This window comes from Portunus trituberculatus, chromosome 42 (assembly GCF_017591435.1).
Source record: "Portunus trituberculatus isolate SZX2019 chromosome 42, ASM1759143v1, whole genome shotgun sequence".
In the NCBI taxonomy this organism is placed as follows: Eukaryota; Metazoa; Arthropoda; class Malacostraca; order Decapoda; family Portunidae; genus Portunus; species Portunus trituberculatus.
The window spans coordinates 30,382,224-30,408,868 of NC_059296.1; the positions used below are offsets into that span (position 1 = coordinate 30,382,224).

A 26,645-nucleotide genomic window follows, 5' to 3' on the forward strand; every position below is an offset into this window, starting at 1 on the left:
CAGATGATACGAAACTGTGCAGAGTTATAAAGCAAAAGGAGGATTGTGAAATACTGCAAGAAGACCTAAATAAGATCTGGGAATGGAGTAAGAAGTGGGAAATGGAATTCAATGTGAACAAAAGCCATGTCATGGAAATGGGAAAGAGTGAAAGACGACCTGTGGGAATCTATAAGATGGGAGATGGAGTAGAACTGGAGAAAGTCAAAAAGGAAAAGGACTTAGGAGTGACGATGGAAGAAAACAATCAACCAGTAAGCCATATTGATAGAATTTTTAGAGAAACATATAATTTGCTGAGGAATATTAGAGTAGCATTTCACTACATGGACAAAGAAATGATGAAGAAATTGATAAATACTATAATAAGACCCAGATTGGAATATGCAGGAGTAGTGTGGACCCCTCATAAAAAGAAACACATAAGGAAATTGGAGAGGCTACAAAAAATGGCTACAAGAATGGTTCCAGAACTTGAAGGGATGACATATGAGGAGAGACTAAAGGCTATGGATCTACCAACCTTGGAACAAAGAAGGGAGAAAGGAGACCTGATACAAGTCTATAAATTGATCAACGGAATGGACCAAGTGGATAATGAGAAACTGATCCTAAGAGAAGAATATGACACCCAAAGCACAAGATCGCATAGTAAAAAGCTGAGAAAGGGAAGATGTCTGAGAGATATTAAAAAATATAGTTTCCCGCAGAGATGTATTGAGACGTGGAACAGTTTAGATGAAGAAGTAGTGTCTGCAACGAGTGTGCACACTTTTAAAGTAAGATTGGATAAGTGTAGATATGGAGACGGGGCCACACGAGCATAAAGCCCAGGCCCTGTAAAACTACAACTAGGTAAATACAACTAGGTAAATACACACACACACACACACGTATGACATACAGTAGCCTTATTTATTAAAGTAAAATGTGACTAGATTGAGCCCTAAACATAATTGTGCATACCTGCTATACATGCTGTGAGGAAACAAGCACAGCTGCCAGCAATCATGGCCCTCAGCACCACCTTGGCTAGGTCTACCTTGCGATTGGGAGCCATGGCGCCAAACCCTCCCAGGTTGATGCCAATGGAACTGATGTTGCTGAATCCACACAGTGCATATGTTGCAATGACCTCTGCTCTAACCTGTGCCAATGAAGATGAGGCAAGATGCAATATCTCAAAGTAATATGTGCAATGAGTATTTGAGACACTATTTTCTTATGAAACACCCAGGCAGGCAATGTACTTCACTCGGATGGGAATTCCACGCAGTTATTTAGTCCTGTGCTATTTGTGACCTGTTGCTTGTGCTGCTGTTTGGTAAGCTGAATTACATTTCCCAGTTGTTTATTATGCAGGGAATTTTCATCACTACACATTCACCACTTAGCTACAGGTTATGGTGCACAGGAATCTTCAATTTATTCAATTTTTCCTCTGAAAGTTTCAAATTTTTAACAAAATTTGTTTGATTTATTGGGCATTATTTTCTGATGACTCCTTGAAAAGAAAAATATAGATACTTAGAATGGGATTTAAAAACAAAATTCTTATGAATTCAACCATAATACTTTTATGCATTTATCTAAAAATGACACTGCCAACAGTTATGTATATGATGGATTTATGTAACAGAATATAATGTGTCTCATCTATGTTGAATGAAGAAATATGAGATTATATACATTTGCAACACATCGTGATATTTTCATATTCTGGTCAGAACAAATTTACTTATAATTATAACTCTTTGTGATATTTAGGTTTTAGTCATTAGTTATGTATAACTTACGGAGAGCTCTTCAGCTTTTAACATTTCTGAAAGCTTTTCGTATGCCACAAATTCATTCAGTATTGTCTTGAGTCCGATGAGCTGCCCCACCTTGTCACACTCGGCCCAGTCCACTCCCATTACCCAGGCCAGCGGCATGAAGATCCACCCAAACAAACTCTGCAACACAGAGCTTTGCAAAGTACTTCATATATTTTCACATTTCTAACAAATTTCTTGATGGATATTTATTACAATGTGTACTATATATATTTATAAAATATAATGGTGTTTGTATGCAAATATGTATTTTGGAAAATAAAAAAAACATACTTTGTATTGTAACTTCTTTTGTCCTTGTGTCAAAGTATCAAACATTTGAATGATTATTATATAAATCTTAAATTTACAATTTTATTAACTATTATGCTTTTCATTCTTATTCTCTTGAGCAGTTACTCTTTGTGTGTCCTTTCTTTTCACTCTCTTTTACAGCTTGATTCTGGTCTGTCAACTGTTGTAAGCATCCACATACTAATGAAGTTCCCCATTATGCAGGAATTTACTGTAATTATGCTGGCGAGTGTATTGCTGAAGAACTGTACTGTGTGTATGTATATATATATATATATATATATATATATATATATATATATATATATATATATATATATATATATATATATATATATATATATATATATATATATATATATATATATATATATATATATATATATATATATATATATATATATATATATATATATATATATATATATATATATATATATACACATATACAGGCTTGGGTCCACCACAAGTAACCTTGGTGATTAAGTGTGCCAGATGGATTGGAGTGGTGGAGATGTTAGTGTTGTTGATTTTCTGAGTGGAGTGTAGACTTGATGATCTGTGGTGTGAGGTAGCCATGCAGTGTGTGGTTGTTACAATGTTTTTCCAACAAAAGTCATAGTTAATTTATATTCTTCAACAAATTTCAGTTGTTGTTGCAATGTTAAGAAATTTTTATGCAAGATTAGCTTATCAACAAGGAAACCAATTTTATGGTTTTGTTAGTTAATTTCTAACAGCTTACTTCATCCACTTATTCTTTCTCTCTCTCTATGCAGTTTGACCCCTTCTATAAGAGTTTGATTACCATCCTTCATAAGAAAATACTCTCCTACTCATATTCAGTCCATGATTCACTTAAACACCATTTCATACACTTCTCTCAGCACTTGTACACTAAGCCTTTCCTGCCATTTATTTGCTTCACCCATTCCACTCTGCAGGAAACTTAACCAGTAGTGAGCCAGATCCAGGGTGAATGCCTGGCTGTCACTCTCAAGACCCTTAGCAGGATAAACACAGTCCAGACTAATGTGCTGCAAGATATTTACATTAACAATTTTTGTTCTCTCTCATCTTGGTCAAAACAAATGTCAAATGGGGCAATTAATTCATTCAGATGAGAGAGAAAGTAGCTGTGTTAGCTTGACCATATTATATTCATTACTATTACTATATATTTTATTGCACTTACAGCTTAACTAATGATATATATATATATATATATATATATATATATATATATATATATATATATATATATATATATATATATATATATATATATATATATATATAGATATAGATATAGATATATAATTATTTTTTATTTTTTTCCCATACTTATTTTTCTTTTTGTTCATCTGCATATATACATGTTCATTTTCTGGGGGCATAGCAACTACAGTGACTTAATGTTTGCCATTTTGTGCAGTTGCTTAGATTTGGTTCTTTCCAAACATTATTTCATTTATATTTTGTGCCTTTGCTGAAGATTTTATTTATGATTTGTGCCATCTGCTAGCATATTATTTAATTTGTATCTTGTGTCTGTGTTTATTTTTGTGCAAATATCTTTTTTTTTTTATTTTTAAAATTCCATTATAAATTTTGATGCTAGTTCTGCTTCTAATCTTCCTGTTCCTTTTACTACTCCTGCTGTTACAACTGCTATAGCTCCTCTTTGATGTGTTTGTCCTTGTTGTTTAAGATGATACGCTATGAGCCGTTAAGAACTTGTATGTAATAAGCCATCCAGCCACCTGTGCACTTATCATTTGTCTGCACTTTGATGCCTACATGGTTTGTCCACACTTTGACGCCTACGTGGTTTGTCTTGGGCAGGCTGTGGTGCAGCACAGTCTGTGGCACTAGCATCACATTCTATTACTTTGGACTCCTTAAATACAAACTACAGCCATTCTACATTTTTTGGCATTCCCTGCACTAGACTTAACCATAACCTACACAAGCTACACAACACATTAGTACACAATTTGGTGGCAGTGCTTAGTACAAGAGAGAGAGAGAGAGAATCTGGCTATTCCCAGTAAATCTATAAGAAAAATATTTACTTCTACTCTTAAGAAACTTGCCTCTATGGAGCAGGTACCCTCTTCAGCACCAGCCAGTGTACAGGTCCAGTCAAAGACATGGCTGCCAAATGCAATGAAGGCGTAGAAAGCCACAAGGTTGGCAGCAATATTAGCAACAAGAGGGATGGCGTTTGTCACCCCCACCATGGCAGCATGAAGCAGATTAGCCTCTTCCCTGTCAAGAAAGGAACAAATACAAAAGATTTGTTATTACTTTCAGATTCATCATTTGAAATCAAGCAAGTTAAATACTGACATACATTGTATTTTTGCCATTTTTCTTGTTCAGTTTGTATCAAAATTCTATCTGGTAATTGTACACCAGACTTAGATTAAGTCTACATTTACACCAGCGTTAAGGTCACACTTCCCTCAATGCAGTGCAAGGAGTCTGCTACTTGTATGGATCACTTGTAAACAGAGATCTGTCACTATTTCAGCAGTTACAGTTAATATTATAAGAATATCATTTATCAAGGACTATTCATGAAAATATTTCTTTGAGTTAGAAATTCATTAAAGAATCACTTTAAAATTTTATTTCTGTTGGATGAATAACTAGTCTGCAAGGATTCTATAAAGAAAATTGCAAATAATTCATTTAAAAGAAATTATATCAAAAGTGCAATATATCGATCACTCATTACTGAATTCAATTTCCTTTATGACGTTGTGGGATAAGTCCCAACCTTTAAAGCACTGGGATATTACAGAAATGCTAAAGACTGATCCAAAAGTGGAATGAATTGGCCAGGACAGAGTGCCTCCTTGAGTTTCATCCTGAAAGTCATTACACTTGCTTGGATGACGCAAATCTGACACATCACCAGTCATGCCACCATGAGTCACTACAGCCTTGGTGGGTTTCAGTGAACCTTCATCATCCTATTAACTCTTATATTTTTCTGTGGACTCGTAACTTTAATTTTTTATAATAATGTTTTAGGTACTATGTATTTACAAGATCAAGGCAAATAGCAGTAACTTTTAACTGTGACTTACACCACCCCTGCACTCAGTCTTAAAAATATTAACATGAACAGTTGTGGCTCATATGATTTTGAAGCAACATATCAAAATAGATCATGTAAGAGGAAAATACAAAGTCTACTAACCCTTTCGCTATTTGAATGTTTTTGACATTTGTCTTAGATTTTCTGGTCTCTGGATAGAAGAGTTTGGAGAAGGCAAGTGCAGCGGGTGCACTCATCACTGACGCAGACAGGAGGTGGGCAGGATTCACACCAAATGATATGTATGCAGCCATGACAGAGCCAGCCACTGTGGCAAATCCTCCAGTGAGGACTGCATGCAGCTCTGACTTGGTCATTTGGGGAATGAATGGCTTGATGAGCAGTGGTGCTTCTGTCTGTAATGACAACAATTGTTGGTTTTCTCTTCTATGGTACTGTCATTCAGAAATAGTGAAGTAACTTGATCAACAATTACAAGTCTACTTGATGCTAAGTAACATTCAGATTTTATGATTTATGAAGTAAAAGTTTTGGGAAGATAACTGTCCATGCTATGTGACTCATTCCTGTAGAGTGATGACAGGAATAATTAATCTTCTATGTCAGAGGCCAAGGGCTTCAGAAAATAGTGTGAATGAGAGACAATGTATAGACTGACTTTGGGGATGAATTAATTACCACTCCATCCTTGCTTCAAATTACAACAAAGGGTATTGCAGAATTTATCCATGACATTTTACCATCACTGTACTGTACTTGGAAATGCAGATATTTTAAAGATGGGAAACTGATTTTACAAAAGGACACAAGTAAGCACACTAAACTAGAAAAAGTATTATTGGTGTAGGATTCAATAGTTTCACCCTGAAGAACCAGATAGTCTTGACTTCTGATAGGATCTGGAAGTGTGTTTGATTAAGGTTTTGCCAGCATTTCATCAAACATTACTATGGCAGTTTAAATAATTTCACCTCATTTGAGAAGTTCCTTTCAATTTATTGAAGAAAAAGGTGCAGGAATATCAACATGGCTTCCGTAGCTTCTCTTTAGTGGTAGATTCTACGTATGTATTAGTAATTAATGTGATATAAATGTAATACCCCTCCCTCAGATTTAAATATGATTTAAATTTAGTCTATATAAATTGCATTATTTGCCAAGTGTGGTCAGTTATTGAAACAAAGCATATTGAGAAGGAAGATATTCCTATAACAACACAATATACAAGATGAACAAACCTGCCCCAGGAAGATATTGGCAGCAGCATTAACACTCTCACAGGCTGTGGTGCCAATGGTGACCTGCAGAAACCAGCCCATTTTGATCACCACCCACTGCATCACACCATAGTAGTAAAGAATCTGCACACAGAAGCTGAAGAACAAAATCACTGGTAGGACCTGAAATGATAGGAAAACAAGTCATGTCCTGCTAGTAACTCAATTTCTAGCACACACACTCAATCTACATTTTAAGGAGTGATGATGTTGAGCAGGTAAGTGCACTCTTGCTATTACCATGGATTCCTGTCAAAGGAATTCTTTCTGTGTTACAATATTAGGTGGCTTTGGATAGTGAGGAACTGATCTGAGATAGGTATATGTAAACACAAATGATAAAGCAACACACTCCTGACAGAACATTCAAAATAGCTAAGATTTTATCCTTTATGATAGATAAAATGATCATCAAAACCAAAGTAAGCTTCCTTCACAAAGATTGATTGGAAATATAGAGAAAGAGATCAGGCATTGATAGTCATGTATACTGATACCATCATGAAACACTAGTTAGTAATTATTAATGTGAGGTGAAAGGAACGATTTAAAAGTCAGCCATGGCCACAGTCAAACAGTACTATTGTTGACCACATTGCAAATTGAGATATTGTTCATATATTTCTACTCATGTTTTACTACAGTACATCACCTACAGCTTGGCAACAGGATCTTCAAAATGTAAGAAATTCATTTGTTTTTCTTATGTGTGCTTCAAGCAATTCTAGGTCACAGTATGATTGTAGTAAGTAAGTAGTTTAGCACTTCATTCTATTTTTGCCTGTGTGTCCATTGACTTGGAGTTAAAAGTTCCTTTTCCATTAGTTTCATGTAGCTCTTGGCCAGCCTCTTTTAGTATATACACACACACACACACACACACACACACACACTAATTCAATAAATATTGATGCATAAAATGCAGTCAGGATTCTTAGAGAACACGATCCCAACCATGTTAAAATGTTGCTTTCAGTTGTTGGTTGAATCAATATTACTTGTTTATGACATGAACTTCACAAAAAAAAATTAAGCACTTTGATTGAATGCTTAAGAAATATATGGAAATGTATGTATGGAGAATGGTTCACATTAAGAAAATTAATTCTATGACTAGTATTTCCTGAAGAACTCACCGAGAAGGCAAAAATCCTGTCAACAGTGGCTAAATCTCCAAACACAAAACCTGCTCCTTCATCTGTGAAGGCGAGGAAGGTGGCCACCTTGCCGGCCAGACACTCAAACACTGAGCGGCCAAAGGGCCACCGCAGGATGATCAAGCCCAGGATGAACTGCAGAGCCATGCCCCAGGCCACGTGGCGCCACCTCACCTGTAGACACACACACCACACTTCATGAGGCATCACGTTCAGTCACATCCACAATTTAAAGTATAATACCAAAATACTTCAGCAATGTTAACCTTTCAGTGTGAATAACCATGAAAATACCACCATTATGAAGACACAGGCTCTTTTATTTAGGAAACTGAAAGAAAATGCTGGGAGAATTAAGTGATGGATAATCTCTTTTTAGAGTAAAGAAATAAGATAAAGATAGAACAAAAAAACAATTTTATATGGAAAGATACAAGGAACTATTGATTTTATGCAACGATCCTGTAGCAAAGTAACTGAATTGTAATTAACAAGATATTATGACAAGAAAAAAAGGCAATGCATTAATCTTTTAGTGAGTGATTGAAAAAATGAAGCCAAAATGTTAGATACTAATACGGTATGCACACAGTCAACTGGATCTGGTTACTTAAAGAAGAAGAAGAAGAGGGCAAAAAGAAGAAAATGTGCTAACCTTTTTGGGAGCTACTGAGAAGATGAAGCCAAACAGTAGCAGCACCACCACACCAAGGAGGGACTGGAGGCGCTGCATGTTGTGTCTAGAGTCCACCCCGATGAACACAAGGGCACCAACCACCAGCACCAGGAAGAACACCCATGGAACCCACCTGCCAGTTCATCAGGTAAGCTTTCTCACCAACACATCATTACAGTTTATTTATCTAATATGTTTCATGTCCTCACTTCTTTCATATCCTCACAACTGTTTATTCATTTAGCAACTGTGTTTTTCATCTTTTTTTCATATTGTGTGTGTGTGTGTGTGTGTGTGTGTGTGTGTGTGTATTTCCCTTCTCAAATATCCAGCTTCTTTTTGTATCTTTGATAATATATATATATATATATATATATATATATATATATATATATATATATATATATATATATATATATATATATATATATATATATATATATATATATATATACTTTATTTTTATTTTCCTGCCGATGCATTGAGTGTCATCTGGAAAACTCTTTCATAAAACATAATTTTTTTTTTTTTTTTCCTGGTTAAATAAATAATCCAGATGAAACATTTGCTAAAACTGCTAATAGTTTGATGGAAATTCTATGTTACATCTTGAGGGAGCTTAGGTACAAAGATTATGTACATGGGCAAATAGATTGTGGTATGTCTTGGTGAGATTATATCATTGTCAAATGTAATTTACGACTTACTTGTGGGCAAGGACTTTGTCTGTGAAGCTGTTCACTGGTCTGACTACATTGTGATACAACATCTTCCCCCAAAAATGCTTGACAACCTGCAAAACAAATATCATTCCATACAGCACCTCTGCTTTATTTATTTTTTTTTTTATTAGGCAAGAAAGTACATTTGACAAATAAATATAATATAATGTATTATATATATATATATATATATATATATATATATATATATATATATATATATATATATATATATATATATATATATATATATATATATATATATACACACACACACACACACACACACACACACACACACACACACAATGTTCTTTTCACTATTCCAACATTCCACATTCATAGCATTTGCTCATTTCCATCTCGTACTTTTACAAATTATGTGAATTATCCTTATCTGACTCACTAAGTATGCGCCCCTGACACAACCCATTTCAGTGTAAAGCACTTCAAGCACTAGCTCTTCTGAATCCTTCCTGTTCATCCTTGTATCTCTGCTGAAGGCAAGGAAGGGAGACTTCTAAATGAAAGAATTGCAAAAGGCAAAATTAAGGTTATCTATCTTCTAGCACGGTACGAGAGGAGCTCATTACAGAACCTTGCACCACCAGGTGTCTCAGACTAAACATTAGCTATTGAAAACACACAAAAAAAATCATTTTAACTACCTAGTGGTGATTATTTATGTTAAGACGTATACTTTGTTCTCTTCAAGACCAACTTTTGAGCTGTCCAGATTTGGAAATCAATTAATAGCTACAGAATGCCCCAGAAATTAAAGAACTGATGCAGTGTCAGGCAGATTTTAGCTCTTCTTCACACTAGCCGTCTCGTAAGGCTATGCATGTGTCCAGTTAACGGCCACACTCCTGTGAGGTCTACTGGGTCGTTGCTGATGCCGGCCAAGATAACACGAAACACTAGTAATGAGCTTCGCTTGACCCACTCATTGGTGGTAAGGACACGGTCTAGCAATACCGTGGGTAAGGAGACCCTTATCACCTCCCTCAATACTCCCCTGACATCTTATCTACCACCAAATACCAATGACCAATGGATAGATCGAGCAAAGCTCACTACTGGTGCTTCGGAGTTCGGAGTTATTGTCGCAGCCAGCATTGCAACGCTAAATGAACCTCGCAGGAGTGTGGCCAATGCAACAGTAGGTCTACGTTCATTCTTATGTAGTCTTTCACCACAAAGCCTGACTTTGACAAAGGTTTCAGCCTTTGCTGGAGCAGACTGGTACATAATACCTTTTTTTTTTTTTTTTTTTTTTTTTTTTTTTACATGTAAAAATCTAGTAAGCATTTATTTATTTATTTTTAACAAGTTTAGATTTTGTAGAAATTTAATTATTCCAACGTGCATAGGTTTCCAGAAGGATTTCAATTAAAGAGGTGTTAGGTATGTAAGTGAAACCTACAGGAAGACCTTCTTTGTGGGAATGCATGAGCGAGTCGCCACCCTCTGGTGCACAGACGTAGCTGTGTGGCGCGTTTGAGGCGTGCTTGTTGCCGTGTTGTAGCTATATATTTTGACATTATTTCTCTAACATCACTTCCCGTTATTATAAAATTCAGTGTTGCATTTGTCACTCTGCCTTCCTGGGTTTTCACCAGTGGCCTTGTTCTAGATGGTTTGCCACTAAGAATACCCATCTTGCCCACGGGGAGGCTTACCTCAGTCATCCAGAGTCGTAGAGATCACTGCATCATCCTGAATTTAGTGTTCGCCTCAACACTTACCAGGAAGTAAAACAGTCCCAGGAATAGTATTGCGGTGATGATTATGACAAGACCGTCTGCGTCACACCAGTAGTTACTTTCCTGCAATAAGAAGACGTACCTATTACTGTTTGGTTACGGCGCCACATGACCCATGGACTCTTGCGGCGCCTAACATAGATCACTCACTCACTCACTCACTCACTCAAGCTTGTTGGTGATTCATGTTTGTACCTGTTAAAATGGATTTACATGCCTTAACTTTTGCGGTGGAACAGATGAGCTCTAGGCAACACTATACTCATTTGTTGATACTCTAAGAAATTACTATTGAGCGTTTGGCTGATAAAGGTGGATAAGCGATCATAATATGTCTTGGAGCGAAAAAGTTATACTCTATCAGGTTCAAATGCCAATCCTTAAATCAATGCACAGCTTACTTTATCTAACATAGTTCTCATTAGTGTCCTGAGGAGAAAGGTCGAGTGATGATGATCACACGGTCTGTTTTACTCATAACATAAACAATTTACCTCTGCTTTGGTTTGGATGACGAGAATTGCAATGACGTAAGCCACATAGGCTGCAGCCAATGTTATGGAGAGGAGACACGCCTTCCATTTGGGAAATTGTGTCATCTGAAACAAAATGCATAACAGTAAACACTGACTTCTGGTGTTAATCATCAAACAATATTTCTTCACATTCGCGGCGTGATACAATATGGCACAGCATACAAGATAACTCGTGTAACCCGTGCGGTATGGTGCAAGTTTGGCAACCACGCTGTGCCAGTCACTGTGGAATTTGTGACGACATGTTATATGGCACTGCTGTGGCGTGGAGAATGCTTTCCATGAACCATTGTATATGCTCCACAGAGTCAACTCTAAGCAACTGTGTTCACGCTAACGGGATAGTAGAACAAGGGGTTATTCAGGCGCGCAACATACCATGTAATTTAGTTCTGGCTAACAACCTGCAGTCAGGAGTCAGGACTAAAGGCCAGTTTCATTGTCTTGTGTTATTTCGGGAACTTACTAATATGGAAAGCGTTCGGGTTAATGGCTTACAAATGCCCTGCTTCTTTACCAGTATTTTTTTTTTCTTTTATAAACCGATAACAGCAGTCAAAGTTGATGGTGGAACTTGCTCACTGCTAAAGTACCTCTGTTTGTTAGCTAGCAAACGTGAAAGTGGAAAGGGAAGGCTTGGACTTAATGTCTCGACTGCACAAAGTGTCTTTAAGGCAGACATGTCACCTTGTATCTTGTCCTTAGCGGGAGTTGAAGAGAAGGCACCACCGATCTCACCCAGTATCGAATCATACTTTTCCGGGTATATCTACATGAAGATGAAATCATTTATGGGTAAGAACTGTTCAGTATTCAGGAATGAGGAGATGAACATTTTTCTAGTTTGAAATATCCCGGCTGACAAGTAGAAGACATGAAAAATATAACATACTCTTGCTTTCCTGGATTGGATTGACTTTATAGAGACATCAAGTGTGAATAGGTAGGAGGTACAGTTATGCACATTTTTGGAGGAAACATGGTTTTACAGCACCCACCAAATTTTTCCAACAAATCCTAAACTCTCACTATCCCAACTTTTGCATGTTATTTCCTCGACCTTCACGCTTTCTTCATGCATGGCCCACCAGCGGGACCGCATGCCGAAAATATAAATAGATACGTAGTGTTAGGTATGTATTTTACTTGTTGGTATTTCCATTTACAGCTTAATCCATGAACATGCAGAATATTTCACGTGAATAGACAGACCACGCTGACTTGCATGTGAGAGATGGAAGGAGAAAAGCTGGTGTCATACTATACGTCGACGACAACGACACTGCCACATTGCAAAACACAAACGGTGGTGTGGCTCCGCCGTATCCGCTGGAACATGTCATTTAGGAAAAAGAGAACCCACTCACTCGATTCTAGATGCGTACAGCTACATCACTGCGTCATGCCCAATATGAGAACAAAACACACGTCAAACCGTTCTAAATGAAGTAATACACCAGCGCACGGCTGTGTCACGCTGATGTGAGGGCATTATATGCACACTCGCGCGGTTTTACATGCTGCGGTGCGGCACCGCTGCATCATGCCTGAGACAAGGACATAATTGACACACTCACACAGCAGGCCATAGAGCTGAAACGAATAAGCGTTTTGCAACATTTCAATATGCTGAGCTTCGCTCCCCTTATAAAGAAAATAATTGCGAAACTTGACTGTACATGTTGTCTAACTGGTGATCAGAGTAAAATATTCTTGTCTTGATAAACTTCCCTTGATATAAGAAAAAGTTTCTCTTCGTCAGTTTGCCTGAAATCATTCAAAGTTTGGACAAGGTGACATCTACTTCCTTGTATGGCAGATGATGAATTAAACATGTTATTAATGCAAGAAGACTGAAGCTGCAAAGGATACAATAAAGTGTACTAAAACGTGCGGACACTATAATCTATGGAGGAATGTTGGAACACCATAACCAACAGTTGCATGGTGATAGAAGCAGTGACATCATGATGATAATTGTACATACCTTTTTCTTGAAGTTATCAACAAAAGGCAGCATCGTTAAGAAGTTCTCGTGCATCTCATCCTCCTCATCATCAGAACACTCTGCATTGATGTTCACGACTGAACTCTAAAATAATGCAAGTTCCATTATGATTATTGGTGGCAGTAGGAAAGATTAGACAATTATGATAATTTTTTATACTAGACGCAGCTATATAAGGAGAGAAAGGAAAGAACCCTTAAACCATAGTATAAATAAAACACACACACACACACACACACACACACACACACACACACACACACACACACACACACACACACACACACACACACACACACACACACACACACGCACACACACACGCACGTAAGTCTGAAGTTCCCACTTTTAAAGATGGAAAGTGAGACAGGAACTGACCTGGAAATCATTAATATTCCCAGCCAATGCAGGATATACCATTATGTACCGGAAATGTTTTGTTACTTCACCATAGACACGCCGCTTATCACAATTTGTCTTGTTATTTTTTATTTCATTATATATTGAACTTTATATGCCTCAGTAAATCAGTATGACTTCCTAAACATATCTGTACTGCATGTGCACTCACTATATAAAGTCAAATTATTTAGTGACATATGAGGGAATGAATGACGAGAGAGGGAGCGCAGATCACTCAATCATTGCCCTTCCCCTTCATCAGATCAAGTATTCGGACTGTAGGTAACTCCCACTCACGCCTCATCCAAGTCATGACAGGGCTGATAACATAATCGGAAAGGAAGCAATGTGCACCCTTAGACCTGGCTCAGTAGTATTTGTCAATGACTGAGGGAGACCACTCAATCATTGCCCTTCCTCTTCATCAGATCAGGTATTCGGGCTGTATGTAACTGCCATTCACGCCTCATCCAAGTCATAAGCAATGTGCACCCCTTCTTCAAACGTAGACCTGGCGCAGTAGTGTTTGTCAATGACTGGCGAACCGGAACTTCTTTAGTTACTATTCAGAGACTGTTTACTACACATGACTCTTGTCTTTGACCGAATGAAAGTCTACAAAATAAAGTAAATGAACAAAAGACCTTTGACAAGAACAATTCAAAACATTATGAATCATTCACTTCAAAATTACGAAAAATTAATTTCAAAACACAGCAAACTGATGAGAAGAAAGGAAATGCATATAAAACCTAGTGTTCAGTTGAAAGGCATATCCGGGTTTTGAATGTGTGTTATCTATGATCATTCCACACTCGACACTGCTGTAACTGATATTTCCTTCCTTGTGCGCAGTTTAGATGTAATAATGATAAAAATTTTATTATTTTGTAATAACGTGATAGGTAAATGGCCATATGACATTTCCTTACTTGAACGTCATTCGCATGAGATAACGACAGCGGGAAAGAACTTGGTCATTAAATTAATAAAATACTCAAGCTTTATGTTGGCTGTCAAAAGTTGAATTCTTGGCATATCCAGCTGCTTGGTACTTACTTTCTTATCAAGAGATATTCGAACAAACAAGTCTGTGAGGCTGACGTGTTTAGGCACACTCCTTAGTCAGGCTCTTTATCTGAACTTTACTCTCGCCGAACAAACAAGATGAGTTAAAAATCCTAATCTACGATCTGTTACTGAAACTGTCCATGGCACAAACTATTTGTCTCTCTCACCTTTACTTTTAAAAAGCTAAATATTCAATAATAGAAAAGTTAGCTGTTAGACGTCATTTATCCATTTTCCTTTATCTGTTCATTATCAAAGGGCAAGAGTTAGATTAGCAGCAGTTACACTCACCCTACTCCTCGCACCCCCGTCCTTCCCTTCGTCCTCGGCATGGGGCGCGAAGCTTGGGTTGTCTTTCCCCTGCATCTCGACACAGTCTCCATTCTGGAGGGACGAGGAGGTGGCCTCTTCTGACGTGGAGTTCATGGCTTCTCACTGTGTCCTGAGTCTGATCTGATGATTGTGAAGAAAAGTAATGAAAAACGTAAAATATTGGGACTCCACATCCACAGTAATAATTTCTATATTTTCACCACAGTAATGTGATATATAGTACAGATGTTGGTTAAAGATCTTCATAGTGAAAGGGAACCTATCAGTCACGCCGTTCCATGACCAATCTAGTCAGAAGATCGCGAGTTGCATTCAGAGAATTGCATTGAGTCGTCGTGCAAACTCCCGTAGCATATTATGACATGGTTGAGGCAGTCACTCCAAGAATACATATAACTGTAACGTGCAGTTTTCATGTAGTATAGTCTTACTTTCTTCCTTCTTCATTTCTTTCTTCGTCCATTTTTATCGCATTATCCTTCCTTCTTACGTGCTTCATTTCTTTTTGGCATTTGTTATTTGCAGCATATTTTGTGGATACGCAACCTGTGCAGTAAACTCAGGAAATGGTACAGTGGAACCATGCGTGCTTTGGGATCCGAGGGGTCTCCAAGCGCACTGGTTCGAATCCTGTCCACGGTCCGAGTTTAGGTTGGGCTTCCTCACTCGGGGCAACGGCTTTGAGATAGGAGGTACCCCAAAAAGTACCGACTTTAGCCCATAAATTCCCGTGAAAAACCCATATTGTATAAAAAAAAAAGTGTCTTACTTGCTTCACCGTTATTTACTTATTTGTCTATTCATTGTTTTTAGCATTGCGTACCACGTTATTCATTACTCCATTGACTCACTTTCATTACAAGAGAACGCTATCTACATTTATCATTCAGTCAATCTGGGAAAACTGTCGATTATCAGTTCACTTCAAAAGTTTTGATATAATCAGTCTTCATTGCCAGCACACGTGAGCCGCACGCCGATACCCGCTGATTGTCTTGCGAGGTACTCCTTTCCCAGGCCTCACTCCCAGTTGTCTAATGAATTTATTTCACATTGATATACTCCAGTCCCAATCCATAATAAATTGAAGTGTTATTCATATTGATACATGAAATCGTTCAGTTTGAGTAATATGGCACCTTCTATATGTCTGAGTCCTGAGTTTCCTCATCACGTGATCCACTAACTCATCCCTCACCTCCCCTGCTTCCCTTCCCGCTGTTCCGTCACGATCTCTGGGTTATACCGGCGGGGACTGATATGGTAGCGATAATCAGGACGATCTGATTTCTTTGAAGGCATCGTTTATCATATCCAGCACGCATTAAAAAAAAAAAGAGATATCACTGTTTCCCTAGTATTCAAAGCATTCCCTGACTACTGTCCTCGTTTTGAGAATAATACTCGTTATCAATAAATGCGCAACGCTATTTGAAAAAAAAACATGTAGACAAAAACATTTTCCTGAAAGCAAAATCAAGACTGAAAAATAGAAAGTCCTAACATGTGTACACCTGCTCCTATGGTCCACGTGTGCAACACCAGCAGTTACCTCCGCAGAGGAAAGCGAAGCACAAAGGCTGGCTGGAATTCAATTATAAATATCCTTATACATGTCACATGACCGAAGAGATAAGTGGAAATCAAAAACTGTCTTCAGGCAATTGCCATAACGATCGATCAAATAGGAATTAGGTACTTATTTCCTTAACCGTGAAACGTCGCCTTCCCAGCAGTCAACCCCACTTCGAAGGTGTGCACACACACACACACACACACAGCGTAGTGTAGGAGTTTCGACTCGACAGACCATGTCTGACATATTTATTGATTGTAAATCTGCCTGTATTCCTTAAAAAAATAATTACACACACACACACACACACACACACACACACACACACACACACACACACAGTGTACATACGTATATATATATATATATATATATATATATATATATATATATATATATATATATATATATATATATATATATATATATATATATATATATATATATATATATACAGACGTTTGAATCCCGACCACTCTTTTCCATCAGTGCTTGATGGAGAAGGCAGAAGAGCGAAGCTACTCTGCTACTCACTTACTCACTCACTCACGCACGCACGCACTCACGCACACACACAATCATCCATAATTTTTTGCATTGAACAGAACTCAGTATACTCTAAATAAATGTTCTGGTACCTTCACTAGGCAGTGACTCCCCAGTTTTGTAGTAACGATCCGATATTGTCGCAGTAATTACCATTGGGAATGTCTCTCTTTGTCCTGCTTCCCCTTTGAGTCATTAACTTTTGTGTTGGTCGAACTAAATGCCATGCATAATTTTTAGCTGCAGAGGAACAAAACTCTGCAGACACAGCGAAGTCGTTCTCCGGCCCAGCAGTCCTAAGCTTGAAGAGGAGCAATCTAACTGATATAAAGTGAGGCACTTTCAACAGTTTCCGATGTAACCGTCACATTGCAGATATTACAGTAAAAAGAGGAGTGTATTTTACCAATGTTCATTATCAATTGAAATTATTATTAGGTGAGAAAGCAACACACCTTACCTCGGTCCTTTTGTTGATGCACGCAGGAGCTCTCTCTAATTGTAATACCAATCAGATACGTCGGCAGTCTTTCTTTACTGATGGGACACAGGAAGCTTCAACCTTTGTTTTTATGAGTTGAAAGACTTGACTGAAAAAAAAAGCAGCATCCTACGCACTCTCCCACTCTGTGCCGCGCTGACAAGCATACGAACCCCAAAAGTACTGGAGTCACTATTCGGAACTCCGCTAGCAGTTTCAACCAACTGACCAACCCGCTCGGAGCAGAAACCAGGGTTTAAATGAGTCCCTTGTTCTATATAACTTGTTAGGGAGCGGCACACACTTTTTTTTTCTGCTTCTCTAGAAATGACACGTTGCTGTGATATGATATGATATGCGCCTCTCTGATAAGGATAAATGCGCAGCGACAACTAGGGTTCCGTTTTCACAATCTTTACCCTGGTGAAAGTGTGTACTTATTAACCTTGCACTTTTGAGCATGACAAGTCTCGCGAAATGCTTAGTGCTAAATTATCCAAAGGCAAATTTATCTAAGACATGAGAGTATTGTACCATTACTACACTTCAAGATTTTAATGTCATGTGCTTGCTCCCCTACATAAAAAAAGAGTATTTATCAACATAAGCAGGTGTATACAATGCATCAATATAATAGCCTTTAAGTAATTACAGAGAAGCAGCAGCATGACAGTGATTACCGCACAGATATTCACTGGTATTCAAAGATCGATATAGCGATTTTACGCTCGCATTCACGCACACTTCTCATGAGTAATAATGACATCATCATCAATAACTCCAGATTGCAGGACAGAATAGCAGAGTAGTCTCGTATTTCGTATACCTTCTCTGATGCACTAATATAAAAGAATGGTCGGGATTCGAACACCTAGCGCAACACAACGTAGGTTACTAGTCATCGGTTGATCCTCGGAACACTGAGCAATCCTTTATCTTATTTGAGTTGATCCATGGATACTACTGCTGCTCATGTGGACTCAGCAGTGGGAGGGTTGCCAGGGAAGTGCAAACTGCAAACTATTACATGCTGGTTTGCTTTATCATTATAGGCCTTCCTTTTATAGAAAACCTGCAAAAGAAATAAAAAGGAGATAGAACTGAGTCAAACTGAATTTCCATATCACTTATCGTCTTGCCTTATATCATATTGAATGTAGATAATGATGATGATGATATTGATGATGGTAAAGATAGTAATGGTAAAAATAATGATAACAACAACAACAACAAAAAACAAAAAAAAAAAAAAAAAAACAATAACAATAATAATAATAATAATAATAATAATAATAATAATAATAATAATTAATAATAATAATAATAATAATAAAAATGATAATAATAACAATTATAATAATAGTAACAAAACCAAAGAAAACAAAACGTATTTCTGATATCGGAGCAGACAGCGGCAGTGGTCAGGGCTCCTAAATGATCATCGGACATTCTGAATCGCGAAAATCATTAAGAAAAAAATATGAATAGAAAATGTGTGTGTGTGTGTGTGTGTGTGTGTGTGTGTGTGTGTGTGTGTGTGTGTGCTTGAGCAAAGTTTTCTGTATTAACGTAAGACATGTATGTTACTCAAGTACTTAGTAGTAAGTTGTAAATTTCGTCACTGAAGTTGTACAAATGAAACAGGTATTGTAAATATTATCATTTATTTGTTTGTATTTTTTCTTTTGACTATATAGTACTACTACTACTACTACTACTACTACTACTACTACTACTACTACTACTACTACTACTGCTACTACTACTACTACTACTACTACTACTACTACTACTACTACTACTACTACTACTACTACTACTACTACTACTACTACTACTACTACTACTACTACTACTACTACTAGGCAGAGTTAGCCAGCCGGGTATAAGATGTCACCCAAATATAGATAAATAAGTGACTAAGTGTATATACAAAGTGACGTTAGATTTTACACACACACACACACACACACACACATATATATATATATATATATATATATATATATATATATATATATATATATATATATATATATATATATATATATATATATAACACCATAGACAGCGGCGTCAGGCGATCAGCCAAGCAGCTCCAAAACACACAGCTAAAAATATGATCTACGATCAGCAGCAGCCAGCCAGTCAACCAGCAAGGGTGCCACACAACCAGCCAGAGTGAAATAGCCAGAGCCAGAGCCAGCGAGCCGGCCAGAGCAGATTTCTTAATCTTAAATAAGATCAAGAAATATATATTTCTTGGAAAAAAAAAAAAAAAAAACATGCAGTAATCCTAAGACAGACAGTTGCTGCCCGAGTGAGAAGAGTGCTGAAGAGAGTAATGTTTCCTTATGTCGCTTGACAGCGGTGCAAGATGGCGTGTTATTCCTCAGCAGGCAGGTGCTTAGGAAATATATCCCTCATCATTTCATTGCACCAGTATTGCATTAATGTGATCACAGTTATGTGTCAAGTCTGTAAATTTGATCTATAGAAAGGATATAAAGTACAAATATTTTCTATTATCTGGCTTACTTGGTTTCGACCAGCTGTTTCGACTTTACCTCTTTCTTTTTCAGCCTCATATATTATTGGAACGTTAAAGTGATGGACTAAAAAACAGCAAAATGAAGGAACAAAATATGTATATTACATTTACAATACTTTTGTGGTAAATTAAGCGCGGGAAGTTGTAGCCACAAAGATCAGCTACCGCATGCTCGAACCAGCACAACTGAAGCCCCAAATGGCGTCTGTAACTCCGCCCACGTCCCTTTCTTTCCCGGACCGCCACGCTCTACCAAGATGAAGTTCCGCAATGTACGTGTGGTTGTGATCGTGACGTTCGCTTTTTGGTGAATATCTTGTGCGTCCCCCTTGAAGGAGCGATGATCAGCAGTTCTGTGAATGGCGTGAGATACAGTAGTGTCTTGGTATGGATGTGGTGGCAGTTTGGAGGTTGTTTGGGTGATGCAGAAGCGTTGAGAAGTGAAATGTGTTTGGCCGGGAGGGAGTGATTTGCTTTTATGAACGGAGAGGTGTTACGTGGCGAGGAGGCGAGACAGTGATCGACGGTAAGTTAAGGAAACCTATGCTGGACTTGTGTGTGTGTTGGTTATATCAATGGAGAAAAGGCAATGATATATAATTAAGTAATCTCTCTCTCTCTCTCTCTCTCTCTCTCTCTCTCTCTCTCTCTCTCTGTTACTGCTGCTACTGCTCTTGTTTACCTTTCACTGTTCTTATCGTAACCACCACCACCACCACCTGCTAAATTACAATTGCCTCACACGGCCTGCCTCGCGGCCGCCACAGCTCTACGTCGCAGCTCTGGAGACAAGACACGGACACCATACAGCCATGTTGTACACCGCGTCACTTGCTTCACTTTGCTGTTAACTAGAAATGAAATACTGTCAAAGATAAAGGGATTGGAAATAAGACGAGGAAAAAAAAAAAAAAGAATACGTTTCTTGTTTTTGTTAATTTTTATTTTTTCATTTTATTTGTGCATTTTTCTTTGTTGTTGCTGCTATTGTTGTTGTTGTTCTTTTCATGCCCATCTTGTTATTTTTGTTCAGTTGTAGTGTTTGTTCTTCAGACTGAATGATCTGCAACATTTGGAGAAAGCTGCATTTTCTGAGGAGGCGCTGTTGTAACCAGACGAACACGCCTCTTCTTTCTTCACACGTTCATGTAATCAAGACCACGTTTCCTCCAACAGGCAAGAGGTGAGATGCGGCACGGGGGCCACACAAATGCATGAGGCGTGAGGCGCGGCTGTGGGTGAGTGTATTAATGTATTACTTTGCTTCTGTGGTAATGTTTTATTTTTTATTTTTGTTTGATATTTTTTTGTTATGAAAATTTACAGGTTTGAGTCTTTACATCTTTGAGCTTTCATTTTTTTCTTCTTTTGATTCATCTCAGGCTGTCTATGTTCTTGTCAATTTTTTTTCCATTTTTTTTTGTATTTTGTGCTTAATGATGTATACACACACACACACACACACACACACACACACACACACACACACACACACACACACAACCCCCCGCATAAAAGGAAACTATAAAACTTCGTAAGAAAAATCAAACTTTCGTTGCGGAAAAAAGTTCCCATCTCCCGATCTGTTCACATAGTCTGTGTGTATGTTTGAATTTCTATGTTGTTAGGGTAAGATGATATAAAGTGAAAAATAATGTCAACATTTCTTTATCTTTTTATCTACTAATGCAGCGATTGATCTTTTATTTTTAAGCTTCAGTAAATTTATGTACCTATACTTGATCGATTTGGATTTCTGGATACACGAATAAATACAACCAAGATGTAAAAGACATTGAATGATAATGGTAATAATAATGATAATAATGTGTAGAGTGGGTGGTAGGGAAACAAAAGTTGATGCAGAGGAATATATTCTTTGACGTTTCAGCTTCACGGCCATCCTCAGAAAGATAATAATAGTAATAATAATAATAATAATAATAATAATTATAATGATAATAATGATAATAATAATAATAATAATAATAATAATAATAATAATGCTAACTAACGGTTTATTGATACAAAAGGCAGCCGAATCTGAGGGAGGAGGAAGGAGGGAGGGAGGGAGGGAAAGAGGGAGGAGGAGGAAGGGAGGGAAAGAGGGATGAGGAGGGAGGGAGGGAGGGAGGGAAAGAGGGAGGAGGGAGGGAGGGAAAGAGGGAGGAGGAGGGAGGGAGAGAGGGAAAGAGGGAGAGAGGGAGGAAGAGAGGGTGTGTGTGTGTGGATCGTTTTACTATCATGGACAGGATGCTGATAAGAGAAAGAGGATAATTTTATATTAGGTCACGTCATTCTAAGCGTTGTTTACTGAAGGTTAAATCCTATTTGGCTACTTAAAGCGGTTACATCCTTTCAGAGAGAGAGAGAGAGAGAGAGAGAGAGAGAGAGAGAGAGAGAGGTATTATCTGTTTCTTTTATCTTTCAAGCACTCTTCTCTCCTATCTCTGTTTATGTCATCATATTTGCAGTCATTCTTCATCATATTGTGTCTGTTCCTTGCACTGTCTGTTTTCCCACGTGTCTCTTTCCTTTTACAATGTTTCCATTTTCATACATAATTACAAGCATAGTTTCCTTGCGTTTCTGTCCGCTTCCATTCTCTTCTGATTAATGTGTGATTTCGTGTTGTTATCGTGCTCACGTCACCCCTTGCACATTTCCTTCTTCTCTGTGTTGTTCAGGCCTGTGGTTCTTCATCCTGTCTGAGTTTCCTATTCGAATTTACTTTTCTCCGATGTCGGTTATTTCTTTTTTCCTGTTTGATCTTGACGTTAACTCTCTCCTCATGTCTATTTTTATCTTTTGACCTGCCATGTGCACCATAACTCATTTTCCTCCTCCTCCTCCTCCTCCTCCTCCTTCTCTTCCTTTCTTTTCCTCGTCCTCTTTCTCTTCCTGTTCATGTCTTTGTACGCTTTGTTCATACTCATTGTCTTCCTCTTGCTCCTTTCTTTTACCTCTTTTTTTGTTGTCTTCGTTGGCCTCCTTCTTTTCCCTTTCTTCTTCCTCCTCCTCCTCCTCCTCCTCCTCCTCCTCCTCCTTCCACAGCTGGGGACAACGACCCGCCTCTTCACAAATAAGGATCTTTACAGGTTGCCTTGGCTTGCCCTGCGACGCAAAGTGCCTCTTTTTACAGCAGTGTGAGTGAGGCGAGGCTTATTCTTTCCAGTTTCTCTCTCTTTCTCTCTCTTTCCTCTGCCTGTGAGTGAGGGTGAGAGGCTGAGGAGAGGTCAGAGGGGAAGAGAGGAGTGGCGACACTGACGGTTAAGGAAGGGATGTGCTGGTCGCGACACGACTGGAGCGGGTCACTGGTGTTTATAATGTGGGTCAGCCGCGGCGGTAAGGTGTGGCGCCGCCGTTACTGGTTGTCTTACGTCCCTGCCTGTGAGTCTGGTGCTTTGCTGTTTTGTTCTCTGTTTGATGGGAAGAGTTGGTGGTGATGGTTCCGTCTTTGGTGTCCGTGCGTGAGGGAAAGAGAGAGAGAGGCCCTTAAGAGGTCAGGGTGAGAGAAAGGAGTGGTGTCTGTCTCTCCGTGTCGTGGAGAGTTGATGTTAGTGATTAATGCTCGTTGTAAGTTGATTCTTTCTCTCTCTCTCTCTCTCTCTCTCTCTCTCTCTCTCTCTCTCTCTCTCTCTCTCTCTCTCTCTCTCTCTCTCTCTCTCTCTCTCTCTCTCTCTCTCTCTCTCTCTCTCTCTCTCTCTCTCTCTCTCTCTCTGTGTGTGTGTGTGTGTGTGTGTGTGTGTAATTCACCTCCTCCTCGGTCGCCTGCTGGTCATCCAGCCAGTCTTCCCCATTACGGAGCGAGCTCAGCGCTCATAGACCGATCTTCGGGTAGGACTGAGACCACAACACACTCCACACACCGGGAAAGCGAGGTCACAACCCCTCGAGTTACATCCCGTACCTATTTATTGCTAGGTGAACAGGGGCCACACATTAAGAGGCTTTCCCATTTGCCTCGCCGCACCGGGACTCGAACCCGGGCAGTGCACGCTGGCTAACTTCCACTGTCTTTCTCTCTCTCTCTCTCTCTCTCTCTCTCTCTCTCTCTCTCTCTCTCTGTGTGGGTGTGTGTGGGTGTGTGTGTTTATGGGTGGGCACGCACGCGCACGCATGCACGCACGCGCATTCACACGCACGCACGCACGCACACACACACACACACACACACACACACACACACACGAACAGACAGAGAGAGAGAGAGAGAGAGAGAGAGAGAGAGAGAGAGAGAGAGAGAGAGAGAGAGAGAGAGAGAGTTTATCTTACATTTCCTTTCCAATCACACACACACACACACACACACACACACACACACACACACACACACACACACACACACAGAGAGAGAGAGAGAGAGAGAGAGAGAGAGAGAGAGAGAGAGAGAGAGAGAGAGACAGTGAAGATTAGTCAGCGTGCACTGCCCTGTTCACTGCACGCCCTTTCCTGACTCCCTCCCCGCCACGCCAGGCTGCAGGGACGTGTGGCGGCAGGAGTGGCTCCCCCGGGTCTACCACCACACCTGAATGACGCGCAACAATACAGCACACGTGGCCACCCTGCTAACGTGACACGGGCTAACATAGGACGCGTTTGGTGGGGATAGGGAGATATCACCTGCCACTGCCACTTAATTAATCACCTGTGCTTCAGTTCACGCCTTCCGATTTCCACTCCAGCAACGCCTCTTGGTCTGAACTCTGCGTGGCCATTGACTGTGTCTGCTTCAGGTGTTAGAGAGAGAGAGAGAGAGAGAGAGAGAGAGAGAGAGAGAGAGAGAGAGAGAGAGAGAGAGAGAGAGGGGGAGAGAGGTAGCCGAGTAAGCCGATGTTAACAAAAGAGAAATGGGAAAAAAAGAGGAAATAAGAAAGTTGAGGGTAGTTGGTAGGAAGGTTGACAGAAGGGTGAGACAGGAAGGTCGAGCTGTGAGAGTTATTGGAGTGAGAGAGAGAGAGAGAGAGAGAGAGAGAGAGAGAGAGAGAGAGAGAGAGAGAGAGAGAGAGAGAGAGGCTCCTCCTATACATACATTTTCTCGGTCAAAGGCCAGGCTATTATTGCCATTTGCTCCCCTCTGTTCCCATCACGTCTGGAGGTAAAGGAGAAAATAGTGTTGGTGTGGCACTTGGTGGTGGTGGTGGTGGTGGTGGTAGTGGTAGTGGTGGTAAAACCTTGAGTGACAGGGGAATGTGTAAGGTGAAAATAGAAGGAGTAGAAATAGAAAAAACGTGCAGAAGAAACTGTATGAAGGAAAGGGGTTGGAAAATAATGATGTAGTGGAGGAGGAGGAAGAAGAGAAAAAAAAAAGGGAAAAAAGAAAATGGTACCGTGTTGTATAGAATAACAATATGGAATTTTATATGTTTGAAAAGGAATTTACGTACTATTTTAGAGGAGAGTAAGAAAGACATGAGGTTTAATCGTACCACATACAATTTACATACAATCCCATTATTTGTGTTATCTGATGAGGTGCCTCATCTATATACCTTCACATTTTTATTCTTTTTAACACATTTTAACTCGAAAACCGGAATGTTGAGTGAATTGTCCTGTAAACAATTCTTTTTTCCATTATTGTGACGGCGTCAGCACACATAACTCGTCTAGAAACAAGTCACTACGAAGGTTTATTAAATTTGATTCGTTATATCCTGGTTACATATCAAGTTTTTTTCTCCTCTTTGGTGAGATATGAACCCATCAGGTGAACGTGTTCGTTATTCAGACTTAAAGAATCACAACAGGGGATTATTTCCACATATCTGAATGAATCAACAGTACCTGAGTTAACAACGCTTGATGGGAGAATATGAAATAAAAAAGAATTGAAATAAGAAAAGATTGGTGCCATTTCCTGGAATATTTGACTGATTAAGTGTCAGGAAGAGTTGAGGTCAAATAATTGTGAAAACCTTAAACATTTATAAAGCATTATGAGGTAAACTCTAGACTCTAAAATATAGGCCTACGTTCAGATCGGACAAAATTTTTTTTAGTTTTTCAGGTGTTTCTCAGAGGGTTTAATTGCGAAGCCTTTGGATAAATTTTGGTAATTTGCTTTGTAGGTGGTGATGATGATGATGATAAGGAGGAGGAGGAAGAAAAGACACTTGGCCTCATTACACTACAAGCTGAATCTTTATCCTATGTAATGCACGAGTGTGTCCCAAGCCTCGCCTCTCCGGTATGTGCTGCTGCAGGGGTTCAGAGTGACGCGTCCTGGCACCAACGCGCGTACTGGTCTGTGGGAGTGTTAGTGGTATATGAGGTGTGCCGTCTGTGGGAGAGTTAGTGGCATGTGAGATGTGCCGTCAGTGCAGCTTGGGCACCTCTCGTTC

At 39.0% G+C, this 26,645-nt stretch overlaps 2 protein-coding genes across 7 annotated transcripts in view; one reads left to right on the top strand and one right to left on the bottom strand.

Annotated features, from left to right (window-relative positions):
• LOC123517425 (solute carrier family 28 member 3-like) overlaps positions 1 to 18,019 on the bottom strand; it is a 23,399-nt gene extending 5,380 nt beyond the window's left edge. Inside the window, exons 1-13 of one of the 4 annotated variants that reach the window (XM_045277456.1) lie at positions 17,725 to 18,019; positions 15,106 to 15,267; positions 13,321 to 13,425; positions 11,292 to 11,396; positions 10,780 to 10,860; positions 9,017 to 9,102; positions 8,289 to 8,442; positions 7,613 to 7,807; positions 6,438 to 6,599; positions 5,341 to 5,594; positions 4,226 to 4,400; positions 1,797 to 1,955; positions 967 to 1,147 (exon numbers count right to left, since the gene is read on the bottom strand). In XM_045277456.1, coding sequence (XP_045133391.1) covers positions 967 to 1,147; positions 1,797 to 1,955; positions 4,226 to 4,400; positions 5,341 to 5,594; positions 6,438 to 6,599; positions 7,613 to 7,807; positions 8,289 to 8,442; positions 9,017 to 9,102; positions 10,780 to 10,860; positions 11,292 to 11,396; positions 13,321 to 13,425; positions 15,106 to 15,240 — 1,792 coding nt within the window. In that variant the 5' untranslated portion in view covers positions 15,241 to 15,267; positions 17,725 to 18,019. Of the gene's footprint in view, positions 1 to 966; positions 1,505 to 1,796; positions 1,956 to 4,225; positions 4,401 to 5,340; positions 5,595 to 6,437; positions 6,600 to 7,612; positions 7,808 to 8,288; positions 8,443 to 9,016; positions 9,103 to 10,779; positions 10,861 to 11,291; positions 11,397 to 13,320; positions 13,426 to 15,105; positions 15,268 to 17,724 lie in introns of those variants that run through there. The other 3 variants (XM_045277455.1, XM_045277458.1, XM_045277457.1) reach the window with 3 other exon arrangements.
• LOC123517428 overlaps positions 15,881 to 26,645 on the top strand; it is a 114,500-nt gene continuing 103,735 nt past the window's right edge. The window contains exons 1-2 of one of the 3 annotated variants that reach the window (XM_045277460.1): positions 15,881 to 16,149; positions 21,478 to 21,539. In XM_045277460.1, coding sequence (XP_045133395.1) covers positions 21,516 to 21,539 — 24 coding nt within the window. In that variant the 5' untranslated portion in view covers positions 15,881 to 16,149; positions 21,478 to 21,515. Of the gene's footprint in view, positions 16,150 to 20,556; positions 20,828 to 21,477; positions 21,540 to 26,645 lie in introns of those variants that run through there. The other 2 variants (XM_045277462.1, XM_045277461.1) reach the window with 2 other exon arrangements.